Source organism: Corylus avellana, chromosome ca1, assembly GCF_901000735.1.
Source record: "Corylus avellana chromosome ca1, CavTom2PMs-1.0".
Taxonomy (NCBI): domain Eukaryota; kingdom Viridiplantae; phylum Streptophyta; class Magnoliopsida; order Fagales; family Betulaceae; genus Corylus; species Corylus avellana.
Genome location: NC_081541.1, coordinates 39,202,441 through 39,216,508, shown reverse-complemented (window position 1 = coordinate 39,216,508; position 14,068 = coordinate 39,202,441). Strand labels below are relative to the sequence as shown.

At 33.8% G+C, this 14,068-nt stretch overlaps 1 protein-coding gene across 1 annotated transcript; it reads left to right on the top strand.

Annotated features, from left to right (window-relative positions):
• The first annotated feature begins 2,208 nt into the window (after window positions 1–2,208).
• Window positions 2,209–3,482, top strand: LOC132189068 (auxin-responsive protein SAUR36-like). The gene has a single exon (XM_059603565.1). The coding sequence runs from the start codon at window positions 2,702–2,704 to the stop codon at window positions 3,218–3,220; it is 519 nt and encodes a 172-aa protein (XP_059459548.1). The 5' UTR covers window positions 2,209–2,701; the 3' UTR covers window positions 3,221–3,482.
• The last annotated feature ends 10,586 nt before the right edge of the window (window positions 3,483–14,068 follow it).

The window sequence follows — 14,068 nt, the reverse complement described above, 5'->3', positions numbered from 1 at the left end:
TTTTTAGGGTGAAATATAAGGTCTGTTTAGAATTGTGATTTTAAAATGAGCGATTTGAAAGCATAATTTTTTAAAATGCAGTGTTTGGCAAAATTACGATTTAGTCTTTTAAAATTCTGTATTTTCTAAAAAGCACCACTTACTTGCAATTTGAAAACGTATATTTTCTGTCATTTCAAATTGCAATTTTTAAAAACGTAATCGCAAACAATCAATTTTTTGCCATTTAATTTAAAATCGTACTTTTTATTTATGAAATCGTAATGTGAAATGCACATGTTTTAGAAGAAGTGAAGCTTATATTACTCCATCAATTTAGATTTTTTTTTCAAAAATAAAAATAAAAATAAAAATATGTATGGCAAACTTTTCTAGAGGGGAAAGAAGAAAGAGTTTTGAATTTTTGAAGAAGACAACAAAAAAAAAGTTGTTTATATGAACAGAAGAATTTTGATTTTTGTGTTTGAGAGAAGAAAAGTTTGTCAAACCGGCCTCTTTGGAAAAACGAAACGGGGAAAAAGTATGTTACGGCTCCAAGAAAAAGTACAAGTTGGAAATGAAAAACGTCTAGAGGATACGTAGTTATTAACGTTGGGAAAAGTGAAAACTAGCCTAAAATTTGTCGTGGACTTTTATTTTTTCTTTTATTAAAAGCACGAGTTAGGGAGAGAAAGGGACAGCTGAAGGCAGGCATTAGGCAGTGCACAATATGAAAAACGAGACTTTTCGGGTCGGTTATTCTCATGGCCCCGGCTCCGGCCCGTCAGATTAGACTAAAGCAAGCGAAACGCTGACCGATTTGAACACGTGGTCCACGGGACCCCACCTTTTTGGAAGTGTTACAGTGGGATTGGCTTGGAGTGGGCCCCACAACCACAAGTGCCTTGATTAGCACGAGATTGTTTGTTTGTGTATGGGGGAGTACGTACCGTACCGTACGAAGAGTTGGACTTTTCTACAATGCGATGTTTTCGGCAAGGGGGAAGGCTCTAGTGTGGTGCGGTGTACCAAAACGAGTGTGAATTGTTTTGTACCTAACACGTGGCAGGTAAGGATCAGAAGTAGACACTCAATAGTTTCAAACATTCATATTTTTCAATTATCATATCTTTCTTTTTCAATGGTCATATTTTCTCAAAATAAATCAGATTACTCCATCTATTGTATTGTTTCATACATCAGAAATACCATCTCATTTCAAAATTGTCTTAGCTTTTTATTTATTTATTTTTCTAAATCATTCATTCTCTGTTTTTCTTTGTTTTGTCATTTTTTATGTCATTTGGTTATTTATTTTGTTTTTTCTTATCTTGTACATCCAATCTATTTTCATTTAAGGATTTGGACAGTGTTGGAGAGATAAACAGCAAGGAAGTCAAATAAGAGTAAATTAATATACATATTAGAACACCACGTCTAGCCAAAAAGCCTAAGCTAATAGACTTGAGTTTCACTTAAGTATATTAATCACTCTTATTTTTTATACTTTCTCAATATGAGACACAAATCTCACAAATACATGCACAAAAGATAGGCACTTTAAAAAAATCACAGCACGTGCGTAATTTTTTTTTTTTTTTTTTTTTTTAACCCTTAAACAAATCCTTTATTTAATTTCTTAAATAAAAAAGTATTAAAGTTTATATTAGAGATTATCTTATCAATTTTAATTGGATCTCACTCGTTTTGAAAATATCAATGGAACTTTTCAACTCAAAAATTATTGTATCCTATCGTATCATGTACCTAAAGAATCCACTAAGATATTATTTATGGTCAAACAACCAAATCGTTATTATTTAATCTCCTATACATAAAAGTTGATGCATTTGGGAAAAAAAAAATAATAATAATTAATAGGACAACGAGTTCCCACGACCCTACGGTAGCGAGGCCAATTTCGTACGAAGCAGCAGAGTGTGCTTGCCACGTGCAGGACACGGGTTCGATAGCATTACAATACATCACGCCGTACTCTACAATAACTACCTCAGACTTGGTCTCCGATCCCTTTGTCTTTACTTTTTCCAATGTACAATCATTATTCTAATGCGCGTTACGTGTCCAATCTAACAGCTTCTACGAAGCAACGTGGGTGATCTCAGATTCCTGCTTTTGTTTGAATCTTCGCAACCCGCAATTAGATACATAACCGCCCAATCAAAACGCAGTATTGTCATCCAAGTCAAACACAACCTCCCAAATAGTTTTATACAGATCTTAACCACACCACCGTCTAAATGTCGCCGCAAGCCACTTATCATCTGACCGTTCCTTCAGCTGACCCTTGACTTTCCCAGCTCTCTGTGGCTATTTAACGCTCTCGTTTCCTTCACACACTAGCTTACCCACCCGCTCATAGCCCTGACACTTTCTTCTCTTCCGTGCCGCTCTTCTCACTCTTTAGGCTTTCTTTTGTTCTTTTTGGGGAGCTTAATCATAAAGAGCTCTCTACAAAGAACAAAAAAACATTTGTTTCGTGGAATTTTACGTAGTTTCGGATGAAAATACCCTCTCTGGGTTAGAGATTTCTGACATGTCAAACATACCCACATCGCTCTCGGAAGTCTGCCTCACCCTCTCCCGACTCACCATGTCCGTCGCCGATCCTTGGCCCTTTTCTTGAACCCCACCTCACCCTAACAGAGCCCCGCTCCTTTCGGCCAAAAACCCATTTCGTTTCACTCAGAAAAACAGAGACATGAGAAAGATCAGAGGCTTCAAGCTCGGAAAACGGCTGGTCCGGGCCACCAGATGGATCCTCTGCAATACGCGGACCCGAACCGGATACCGCCGGGTAAACGCGCCGTCGAGCAGGCCCAAGACCATCTCGAAACTCCTCACCTGGGGCCGGCGGTTGACAAACGGAGCGAGAACTCTGTGCTGTAGAAATCCCGGGTCGGGTTATGTACCCGTGGGTTGCGACCCGGTGGATAGGGAGAAGAAGGTGCCTGTACCGAAGGGACACCTGGCCGTGTACGTGGGACAACAAGACGGTGACTTTCACAGAGTTTTGGTGCCCGTGATTTACTTTAACCATCCCCTGTTCGGTGAGCTTCTGAAGGAGGCTGAGGAGGAGTATGGGCATCAGCACCAGGGTGGGATCACGATCCCTTGCCGGATCTCGGATTTCGAGAGGGTCAAGACCCGGATCGCAGCAGCCGGGTCAGGCGCTGGTGGTGCCCGGATGCTGACGCGGAAGCGACACGAATACTATTGAGAGAGGGAGAAAGTGGGTGGTGGTGGACGAAGAATTATGATGATGATGACGATAAAAGATTCGGCAACGATTATGATAATGAAAGTTTTAGGGTTTTTTTTCTTTTTCTTTTTTGATTTGGTAGTGGGTCTGCCTTTTCTTTTGATCTTCTAGACTTTTTGTATCTTTTCTTCCATTTTAAAAATGTTTTCTGATATTGATTCGTGGTGTAATGGAGCAGTAGATTTTAGTTGTAAATACATAAAAGGATTTTTTTGTCTTATGTTTTTTAATGATGTTTTTTCTTTATTAAATGATAGTGTGATGACAGAGGATAACGTGTTCATGATTAATCTACTATAATCTTTAATGTTAAGTATACGTGTGAAATAAGCGTGAAGGATAATATTAATTATTTTAAAAATTAATTTCAATAATTTTTTGGATTAGTGACTAGTTAGGAGAGCTGAAATTTTCTTCTTTTGAAGTGATGCGCGGTGATTTTCGCCTCATTTGTGAAGACAAAAGTCTGATATTTTTATGCATGGGAAACTTTCCTCAGCTTCTTTGAATGTTTGGGTATTTTGAAATTATCTTTTCATAATTCAAAAACTTTCAATAGGTGGTATTAAACTTTTAATTTTTTATAATGTCTATATTCCGTTAGAATTTTCTGTTCAAAACTTATAAAATACTCATATTTTTTTAATATTAAAAATTATAAAGCGTCATGCTGCTTAGAATCGTTGCAATTTTATTTTATTTTTTGAAAAAAAATAGGTATTTTGAAAATTTTGACAAAATTTAACGAAAAATTCTAACAGAGTAGTGACATTATAAAAAAATTGAAAGTTCAATATCTTAAATTAAAATTTTTTTAATTTTGTAGAGATAATTTCAAAACGAATGAAAGTTAACGAGGGTTTTATGACGTGTTCGTTTATTTAATTTTATATTCAAAGACAGAAGTTTGATTGAGTTTGATTTAAGTTGACTATTTTTGCACTCTTTTAGTAAATTTCAACGGAACATGGTTAATTAGTTGAAAATCCTTGGTGTTGTGCTGGTTTTAGGTGTAGGAAGCACGATAACATGCTCGACTGACACGGTGAATTGATTGAGGAATTTTCGCATTCAGATTGCTGTTGCTTTCACTGTGAATGAAAGGTCAAGATCCAATTCAATTCTTCAACCACCCAAATTCTATGGTTCACATTTATAAGAAGAATATGGAAGTTTTGTTGCTTGGTTGTTTTTGTTTTTATTGTTTTTTTGTTTTGTTTTGTTTTTGTTTTTGTTTTTGTTTTTTTTTTTTGAGACAATTTGGTGTCTTAATTGATCTTAAATAAAGAATTCCTTGAGATTATATTTAACGTATACGATGTATATGTTGTTGCCGCATGATTAATATATTGTCAATTTATTTAAAAATTTGAAAAAAAAAATACACATCTTGAAACTAACACTCTGTTTTTAGTATCTCTCGAATTAAAGATTGCATTAATATCTTTTCAAACTAGAACAAAAGTTTGCAAGGTAACTCCCGTTGCACCAAAATGAAGAAAATACCCCTATAAAAAATTTGGAAAAAAATACATAAAATCAGGAAAAATATAAAAAAAAAAAATTGGTAACTCATTACAGCGAGTAATGTTACAAGTCTCTCTTGTGTCACTTTAAGAATAATGTAGCTCTTAAAATCACCATTGAACTTGTGATTCATCATTATTGAATTTTGATCAAATAGTGATTTTAAGAGCCACATCATTCTTGGAGTAACACAAGATAGACTTTTAAAATTACTCTATTACAGTGGTTGTGGATCTGGTGAAGACCTACTGCCACCATTTTTTTAAAGAGAATTTGTCCTTTTGAGAATTTTTAGTGGTATTTTTTATTTTTTATTTTTTATTTATTTGTATTTTTTTATCTTTTATCTTTTTTGCGGACAAAATTAGTATATTGTAAATTTTTGATAGTTTGAGGGAGACATTGATGCAATCGATAATTCATGGAGATATTGCAAGTTGGGCGTTTAAATTTCAATGACTATTTCAAATTTCAAAGATGCTAATTGCTAAGATACCAAACTTTGAAATTTTCCCTTTTTTGAGTTCATTTATTTATTTTTTCTTTTGTTGCAAAAGCCAAAAAGATAGTTTTCCGTCAAATGGTTTGGCACCACAGGAGTTCTTATCATCCATGATGGCGGTGGAAGTGGAGAATCTGAAGTGGAAATCACACTTTGATGTAGGGCGAATTTTGCCTCCTCTACTTGGTGGGCAAGAGTCGTATTTGTCACTCTTTTTTCATATGAAAAAAGTCCTTGTCGTTTAACAAGTCTCAATGGGTGTGCGTTATAAAGTTCTATGGTCCCTAGTGGTCCATTTGGAAAGGCCCAACCTAAACGACGCAGGTCCATGAATGATATTGAGATTTGGGGCGAATTATTCTTAGCTCCTCAAAAGCTTACTTCCTCTTTAATTTGCATGTGACGGAGTTTAGTCGAGACTTGAGATTACGGAGTATTATTATGGCGGTTGATGAACGAGATTGGAACAGATATGGACAGATAGTGAAGAATGTGCGTGGAGTATTAAATATGATGTAATGTTGGCAGATTGGCAACGGTAGACAAATTTGAGACAAGTCGTATATGTAGTTTGGATTGAAGAGATTCCGAATTGTCTCGATGACATTGTATTTTTAACGCAACAAGCTCTAATTTCAAGATTATGAATGAAGTTTAGAATTTCTCGTACAAAAATAAGGCTGATTATATGTAGGATGGAAGGTGTTCCGATTCATGTTTTTTTTTTTTTTTGGATGAATAAGAATTTACTAAACGAAAATTGATATACATGTTTGGAGATAAGGTTTAAATTCATAACTTTTACTTTGATACCATGTTAAATTACAATTTATTCTAAAAATTTAAGTTGATAAAAAATAATAAATCTAATTATTTAATCAACTTTTTAATAATACCAAGGAAGAGAGCTACATAAGCCCCCCCCCTTTTTTTTTTTTTTTAAAAAAAATTTATTTATTTATTTTTTAAATTCAAATATGAAAAATGGGTTACAAATAATCAAACAAAAAAAGGGTGAAAAAAAAAAAGAAAAGGAAAAGGGGAATATGAAAATCCTATCCCCGCATAAGTATTCTCCATTTTACATGAAATCTAAATGACTAAAATGAGTCATTTTATAATCATGGTCATTTAAATTTTTTAAATGACCTATAACTATTAAGAGCATCTCCAGCAATGTAGTTAAAATGGAGATATTAGCTACATTTAGCTATTTTTGTCATTTTTTTTGCTCCAAGAGAATAGCTTCATATTAGCTATTATACCTTAACTGCTACAGTGAATAACTTCATATTGCTATTCACTGTAGCACACTAGATTGTTGAATATAATATTATTTCCACATTATTTTCTTTCTCTTCTCTCTCTCCCTCAACGTTTCTCTCTCTTATCTCTTCTCTCCCCCCTCAACGTTTCTCTCTCTTTTATGTTCATTAATTTATGATACAAATTCAAGTCTTTTGAATCACTAAAAACTTCCAAAAAAAAATTGCAGAATTGGCCATGGGGGCTTTGGGTTGAGAGGGAATAGTTGGTCATGGGAGGTTTGGGTTTCGGTTGAGAGGGAAGAGTGAGTGAGAGAGAGAGAGAGAGAGAGAGAAGTGAAAAAAATTAAATAAAGAAAGATTAAAAAATAATATTTAAAAAAAAATAGAGAATGATATAAAAAATTTGTTGGAGTTGGTATTAAAAAATAAGTAGCTAAAATAGAGAATTGTGCTTTTTGATTAGGTAGAATACCTCTTACTGCTGGAGATGCTCTAACAAATTGATTTACGGGTTTGGCTTACATCCTTGTACGGATTCGGCTTACACGTTGTTATTAAAATAATAGCATGTATAATGTAGTTTAATCAGCGGTCAAGATTGAATTTTTCAAAATCTCTCTCAATTTTCTCTCTCTTATTAAAACTTTCTAAAAATAAATCAACTTTAAGATTCAATCTTGACAATTGATCAAACTACAACATCAATACTGTTATTTTACAATCACGATCAATAAGCCCAATAAATATCATGATTGTAAAACTCAAATCTTGCGAGACAGTAAGTCTAACGGGTCAAGTTAAGAGTTGACCAACAAAAAGTTGTGGGCTTGGGAAATAAGTCGACACTTAGAAGTTGTGACAACCCATGTTATTTTTGCCACATATAATTCATGTTGGTACAATAATTAATTAAAGGGGCTAAATTCTTTATCTAATTTCCTCTAATCAAAACCCCTTTTATTTTGATCCACCTAAGTAGGTTTCAGAAACGTTTGGGACAAAAAGAATAACGACACACTGCCTTTTGGACACAAATTTTTTACAAATTTCCCATAAACTAGTTTTTAAGAGTTATATGCATCCTTAGCATGTGACAAATACAAGTATTTGTCACATGCTTTTTTTAATAGCTTAAAAGATACATTTATCTATGAGAGAAATGCTATTTAGTATTTTCTAATTCTTCGCATATTCTCTTTCTTGATTTTCAAAAAGAAGATGAGAGAATACTAAATAGCATTTCTATGTGGATTCTATAAATCCAATTTTTTTTTCTTTTTTTTTTTTTTGCATTTGACAATTCGAGGACCTTCAAGTATACTTATGAGTCATGCGCTCGCGAGTGAGATCTACTCTCGGGCGCATGGAGGTCGGATGGAGGCACGACTGGTAGTGGCTGGCAGTAGAGGAATTTAGGATCACAGTGGAGTGACGTGTCTGTGGGTTGGCTTCCTGAAATTGACTAAGAAAAGAATTATCTTGGGAGAGAGAATATTTACATATGATTTGGATCATCAAATATGAATTAACATAATTTGTACAGATCATTCTCTCAACTATTTTTCAACCATCTCTTTTTTCAAATTCAATGGACCTACTATTGGATTTGTAAACTCGTCCCATACAAATTCAATAGTGGATTAACACATTCACTATAAGGAAATGAGTGAAAAATGGGATGAAAAATGACTTGTATCATTTCTCATTTGTATAATATCACAAATTAAAGTGTTTCTATATTTATCTCCATATATATCTTTTCTACATTTTATGCATTAAAACATCACTTTTGTAATAGAATAATGCTACACTTACTCTCACTTTTTTATACCACTTTTTTACATTCATAAGTGACTTTTAAAATCACTATTGGATGAAATGGATCTTTATTAAATTTTGATTTAATGATAATTTTAAAAGTCACCTATAAATGTGAAAAAATTGTGTAAAGAAGTGTAAGTGTGGTGTTTTTCCTTGTAATATTATCTAGAGGTAAAATTTCTACGAAGTGAAAGGCACAGAATTTAGAGGTACTATTCGAAATGAAGAAGCAATTCGACAAGCTTGGAAAGGGAGAAAGAAAATATTATACAATTTGTCATATATGATGTGGAGGAGTGCTACACATCTCAAATTTTCATTTTAAAAGTTAGTTTCCAAATGATGTGCTACTATCTTATGAGATTTATTCTTTTGGGAAGTGTGTCACCAATTCATGGGATAGTGACACATCATTTGGGAACAACTTTTGAGAATGAAGTCTTGGGATGTCTAGCATTTTCCTATGATGTGAGGTGCATGCATGCACGACGCTATTAGCAATAAAAAAAAAAAAGAAAAAAAAAAAGGGAAATTATCTTTTCCTCCCATGAACTACCACGTGATGACAATTTTTCCCATCAACTACCAAATTTATATTACGACCCCATCAAACTACCATTTTGTTACCAAAACCCTCATTCCGTTAGTCAAGGCCGTTAAGTAGGATGGTCAACAACACTATTCATGACACTGTTCACAGGGTTGACTGTTCGACTTAACAACCTTGACTGACGGATGAGGGTTTTTGGTAACGAAATGGTAGTTTGATGGGGTCGTAATGTAAAGTTGGTAATTGATTGAAAAAATGGTCATCGCATGATAATTCATAAGGAAAATGATGATTTCAGGAAAAAAAAAAAAAAAAGGTTTTTAGGGGCATTGGGAAGGAGCCAAGGAGGGATTGGAGTGGACATGAGAAAAGGATTTGTCTGTCTGTTTTCTTGAAACAGATGAGATTACTCGCTCTCTCTCTCTCTCTCTCTCTCTCTATACGTGCAACGTGAACGCAACGTACAATTTTTTTTTTTTTTTTAAGAAAAAAGAGAAGTATAATTAATTATAAAGTAATTGAAATTTTATTTTTAATGTATTCTTATTATTTTTAGTCGTTAGTATATTTAGACAAAACATTTGAAAATATTGCCCGCCTTTTTATTTTGGGAAAATCATATTTAGTCCCTAAGTTTTCATTTGATTTAAATTTAGTTATTGAGTTTTCAATTTCAAGAATACAATCATTAAGATTTGCTCACATTTAAAATAAGTTCTTCTATCACTTTATCGTCAAAGTTAATAGTTTGTCACTTGTTACATGTCTTATTTGACTTGTCATAAACACTCCAATACAATGCCACGTCAAGCTAATTCGTTTACAATAATTAGCACCTTTGTGGCTTGTTCACAAATCACACCTCATTAACATAATAAAAATGGAGTAATTAATACTTTTTTTTTGGTCAAACTATAATCTGAAGAAAAGAAAAATGTATTTTGAAATACCCTATCATGCATCCACCTTCTTCCTCCTCTTGTTTTCACTTCCACCAAGCACCCCATCACAATCAACAATAAAATCGATACTTCTTTTGTCACATTGTGGGCCTTTTGATGCCAAATCAAGATCGTTTGAGGGAGCATTGTTGCTTCTTTGTTGATAATTATCTCAACACAACTATTTATCTTTATTAAAGAGTTGTGAATCACAATGCTCAAGATTTTTCTAATCTTTTCTAGTAACCTCATCTACTCATTCTATCCTATATATTAATATAAGATTATTAGCCATTTCCAACCAATATATGGACGTATCTAAGAGCATCTCCAACTGTATAGGCAAATGGGTAAAAATAGGTAAATCTGACTATTTTGGCTGATTTTGTCTCTGGGAGAATAGCTAAGTTAGCTTTTTTTCTTCTAACATGAACATTGAATTGGCTAAAGAGCCTATTCACTGTTCACTCTACAAATAATTTTTTTTTTCTCTCTCCCTCCCCCACCCATCCTCTGTCTCTCTTTCATTCTGAAAATTTAGAATCAAAGTCTAAATAGCCTTTAATGAGTTTATTATCTTTTCTCATAGTACAATATCTTTATGAAAAGACAATTCCTTAGTTCGTTCAGTGCCTTAGGTTCTCAGCACACTACACATCATTCCCGAAGACATCGCTTCGCTTGTTCAATGTAGATCACCAAGATTCAATGTGTAATAGTCTTACTCAAAATGGAATGTCTAGTTCCATTTATTGACTGCGAGCTTTATATTTTAAGGATACAAGCATTATGGACTATGACCTTGTGTGATAACCACGTTATTCACACCTATAGCCATATTCAATATAATTCTAGGACCTTTCATGTGCATAACAAATATGATAAACATGGTAATAAGCATGTAAAAGACATTTTATATACTATATGCTCAATAAATTTTAATTAGTGAATATAACATCTATATTTATTACAAACATTTGAAAGTCAACACAGATATGTAAAATCATTGGAATTCAAGGCATAACTCCAACAGTTTCGACCACCCCTATTTGGGCCAAGGGGGTGGCCGGTCACCCCCATTCTAGCTCGTTGTGGGTGGCCCAGCCACCCCCTTGGTCCAAATGGGGGTGGCCGGCCACCCCAAACGGCCATAGTTTTTTTTTATTTTATTTTTTTTTTAATTTAGAAAAATAGGGACAAAATGAATAATTTTCATGTCACAATGCTGCATAATTTATTAACAACTGGGTTCATCATTAAAATTACAAAAGCACCTTGTGCATTCTTACTTACTAAGTCATTAAACTTATCCTTGTATTATTTTCCCTCCATTATGTATAATTGTGCAGTTTAGCTAACCTAGCCGAGGATGGATCAAGGGAACCACTTAGTGGTTATGAAGGACTTGCTCTGGATAATTTTTGAGGACTTGGACTGGTGTGGCTCAAGAACATGTGGGATGCGAATGGGTCCATTCGTGGAGAGTTGCTAAAAATAGTTTGCATGCTTTATTTTGTTAAATGTAGGGCTTAGTATTCAGAACAATTGTCCAGGCTTGCATTATTATTTTGATGATCAGTCTTTGACCAATACATTTAGAGATCCAGTTATGTTATGATGCTTTATGATTACTCTGGTTATTATAGTTATGATTTTTAGTTATTGGTATCTCTGTCCCGTAATTAAAAGTCTTCCGATGTAGTCTCTATTCAGAGATGTTATGATCTCTGAGTCTTGTTTCGTGAGGGATAAGGCTGGGATGCGAACTATAGAGTCAATTACCAGTTAATTGATTTCCATGGGAGTTACATTATTGGAGTTAAATGATTTTCTGCATGGGGGTGGACTAGCCGCCCCGAACCACTTGGGGGTGGTCCGGCACTTGAGGTAGTTCAGTCACCCCAAAGATCTATTTTTTTCTATTGGAGTTTTTTTTTTTAATTATTTTTTATTTTAATTCATTTAATTTTAAGGGCATTTTAGGTCAATTTTCTTTCTAAACTTAGTGTAGTTGCGTCATTTCATCTTTTTTAACAATAGTGACTAATCGAGGGGAGGTGTTTGTAGCAAAATTGTAGTTCAATCTGGCTGAGTGTGACAAGTGTTAGTTCATGAGGCCAAGTTGAAAATAAGTTGTAGTTCATAGGGAAAAAAAGTAATTAGCATTATTTTCTCATCGAGTAATTCTACACATACTCCCACTTTTCTACACCTATTTTTTTACACCCTCAAGTGGGGTTTAAAACCACCTTCGGATTTGTGATGGATCTTTATTGAATTTAAATACAATGATTTTTTAAAGCCACCTATAGGTGCGGGGAAATGGGTGTGAAGAAATGGGATTGTGTGTAACATTACTCTTTCGCCAACAATTCTCTCAAGCATGTGTGAAGTTTCCCCGTATTTTTCGTTAAAGGTATTGTAACACGACCGCGTCCGCCCAAGGCTTAGAAATAATTGTATTAACCCCGTGATTTATAGTTTATATTTCTATGAACTATAGAGAGATAAAATTAGAATTTTCAGAAATTCAGAATAAGTGAGAAATTAATTAGGAATATTTTTATATATTTGGTTGTAGGTGGAAAATTAAGTTTTAAGGGCCTTAATTTTACTGGGAAGTTGAGGGAATTCGACTTCAAAATAAATTTTGAGATAAATAGTCTTTTCCGTTCAATTCCAAATGCGACGTACATCTTCTTATTTTATTGGTGAAACACAATTTCTTTAGCAGCCAAATATTCATTTAAATTCGTTTCTTTACTCATTTTTTATTGGACATCAAATTTCTTTTATGGCTGAATTCCCTCAACTTTCCAATGAAAATTATGGTTCCAATCCTCATAAATTACAAAGAACTGGCCTTCGTTTTTGTAAAGAAAGTGTTACAGCCTTGTCTTTATTTAGGAGAAACTAATAAAGAAATATCATTTCCAGGTTCTTTTATTGAATATATTGAAATTTTTAGATGGTAACTCTTCATATGTTCATATGAACAGCAAATTGACCCTTCAGAATATAGAACAAATTGCTTAATAACTCGAAATTAAAGCTCAATATAGGGTTTTAGTAGCATCTTTAATACAAAAATTTCTTTCCAAATAATTCAAATTTCATCTATTCTTATATGCGATATATGTTTACGATACTTGTTTAATATTACAAAACCTTTTGAATGGTGCAATTGCATAATATATCATAATATATCGTAATTACCTTTTGAATGGTGCATTATTTGCTCTAACCAAAAGTCACTTTACTAAAGAAATGTCATACTTCTAAAAATCATATTTAATTGCAAGTGTCTAATCATTTATTTGCATATAAATGTAAGAGTAATCTTATTGTGAATTAAAATTAAAGACAAGAAAGGTTCTAAAGTGTTAGAAAAATTATGGTTACAAAATGTGATAGAAACCATATGGTGGTGATGATGGAATTGCTTATCTTTATTCTCCATGACGTGCAAGCTAATAACGTTGCTCCTACCTCATTCTCTCCATCTTTACCTCCCATCCTGCTTGCTTCCTTATTCCTTTAAACTTGATGAGGCCACACAAGCAATGCATAAATGTGTTAAAGAGAATGTTGAAGCTTGTGCAAGTTCTAAAAGAATATGGCCATCTCGTGACAATAAATATGAAATTTACGTTAAGCGTTTTTTGTAGGGGTGTCAACCTGGTCCGATTTTTCGGTTTTTGGCCAAAACCGAGAACCGGAACCGGAACCGGGGTACCCGGTATTTGATTTTAGGAAACCGGAACCAGGAACTGGGGTACCCCGGTTTGTACCCGGTTATCCGGACCGAGTAACCGGTTCTTTGTTTTTTTTAAAAAAAAAATCTTATTTTAGACCAAGAATTTTCCTCTCCTTCACGGCTTCACAAACAACATTTACAAGAAATCAAACAACAATCTCAATCAAACCAATCTCAATCTCAAAGAAATCTCAAGAATTTTCCTCTCCTTCCTCTCAAAGAAATCCAACCCAATCTCAAACAAACAACATTTACATACCCATTAGTTGCAGAAAACCCAACAAATTTTCCTCTCATTCACAAACCCATTCGGCCATGGCAGTCAAAATACCAACCAAGAAATCCATGAGACGAGCGAGATGCGAGAGAAAGAGAGAGTGAGTTCAGAGAGAGCAATAGAGAAAGAGGCGGACTACCCTAATTCCTAAAGTAATATATAT

Bases quoted from the DNA above. Each gene is read 5' to 3' on its own strand.
- LOC132189068 (XM_059603565.1), top strand. From the start codon at position 2,702: ATGAGAAAGATCAGAGGCTTCAAGCTCGGAAAACGGCTGGTCCGGGCC.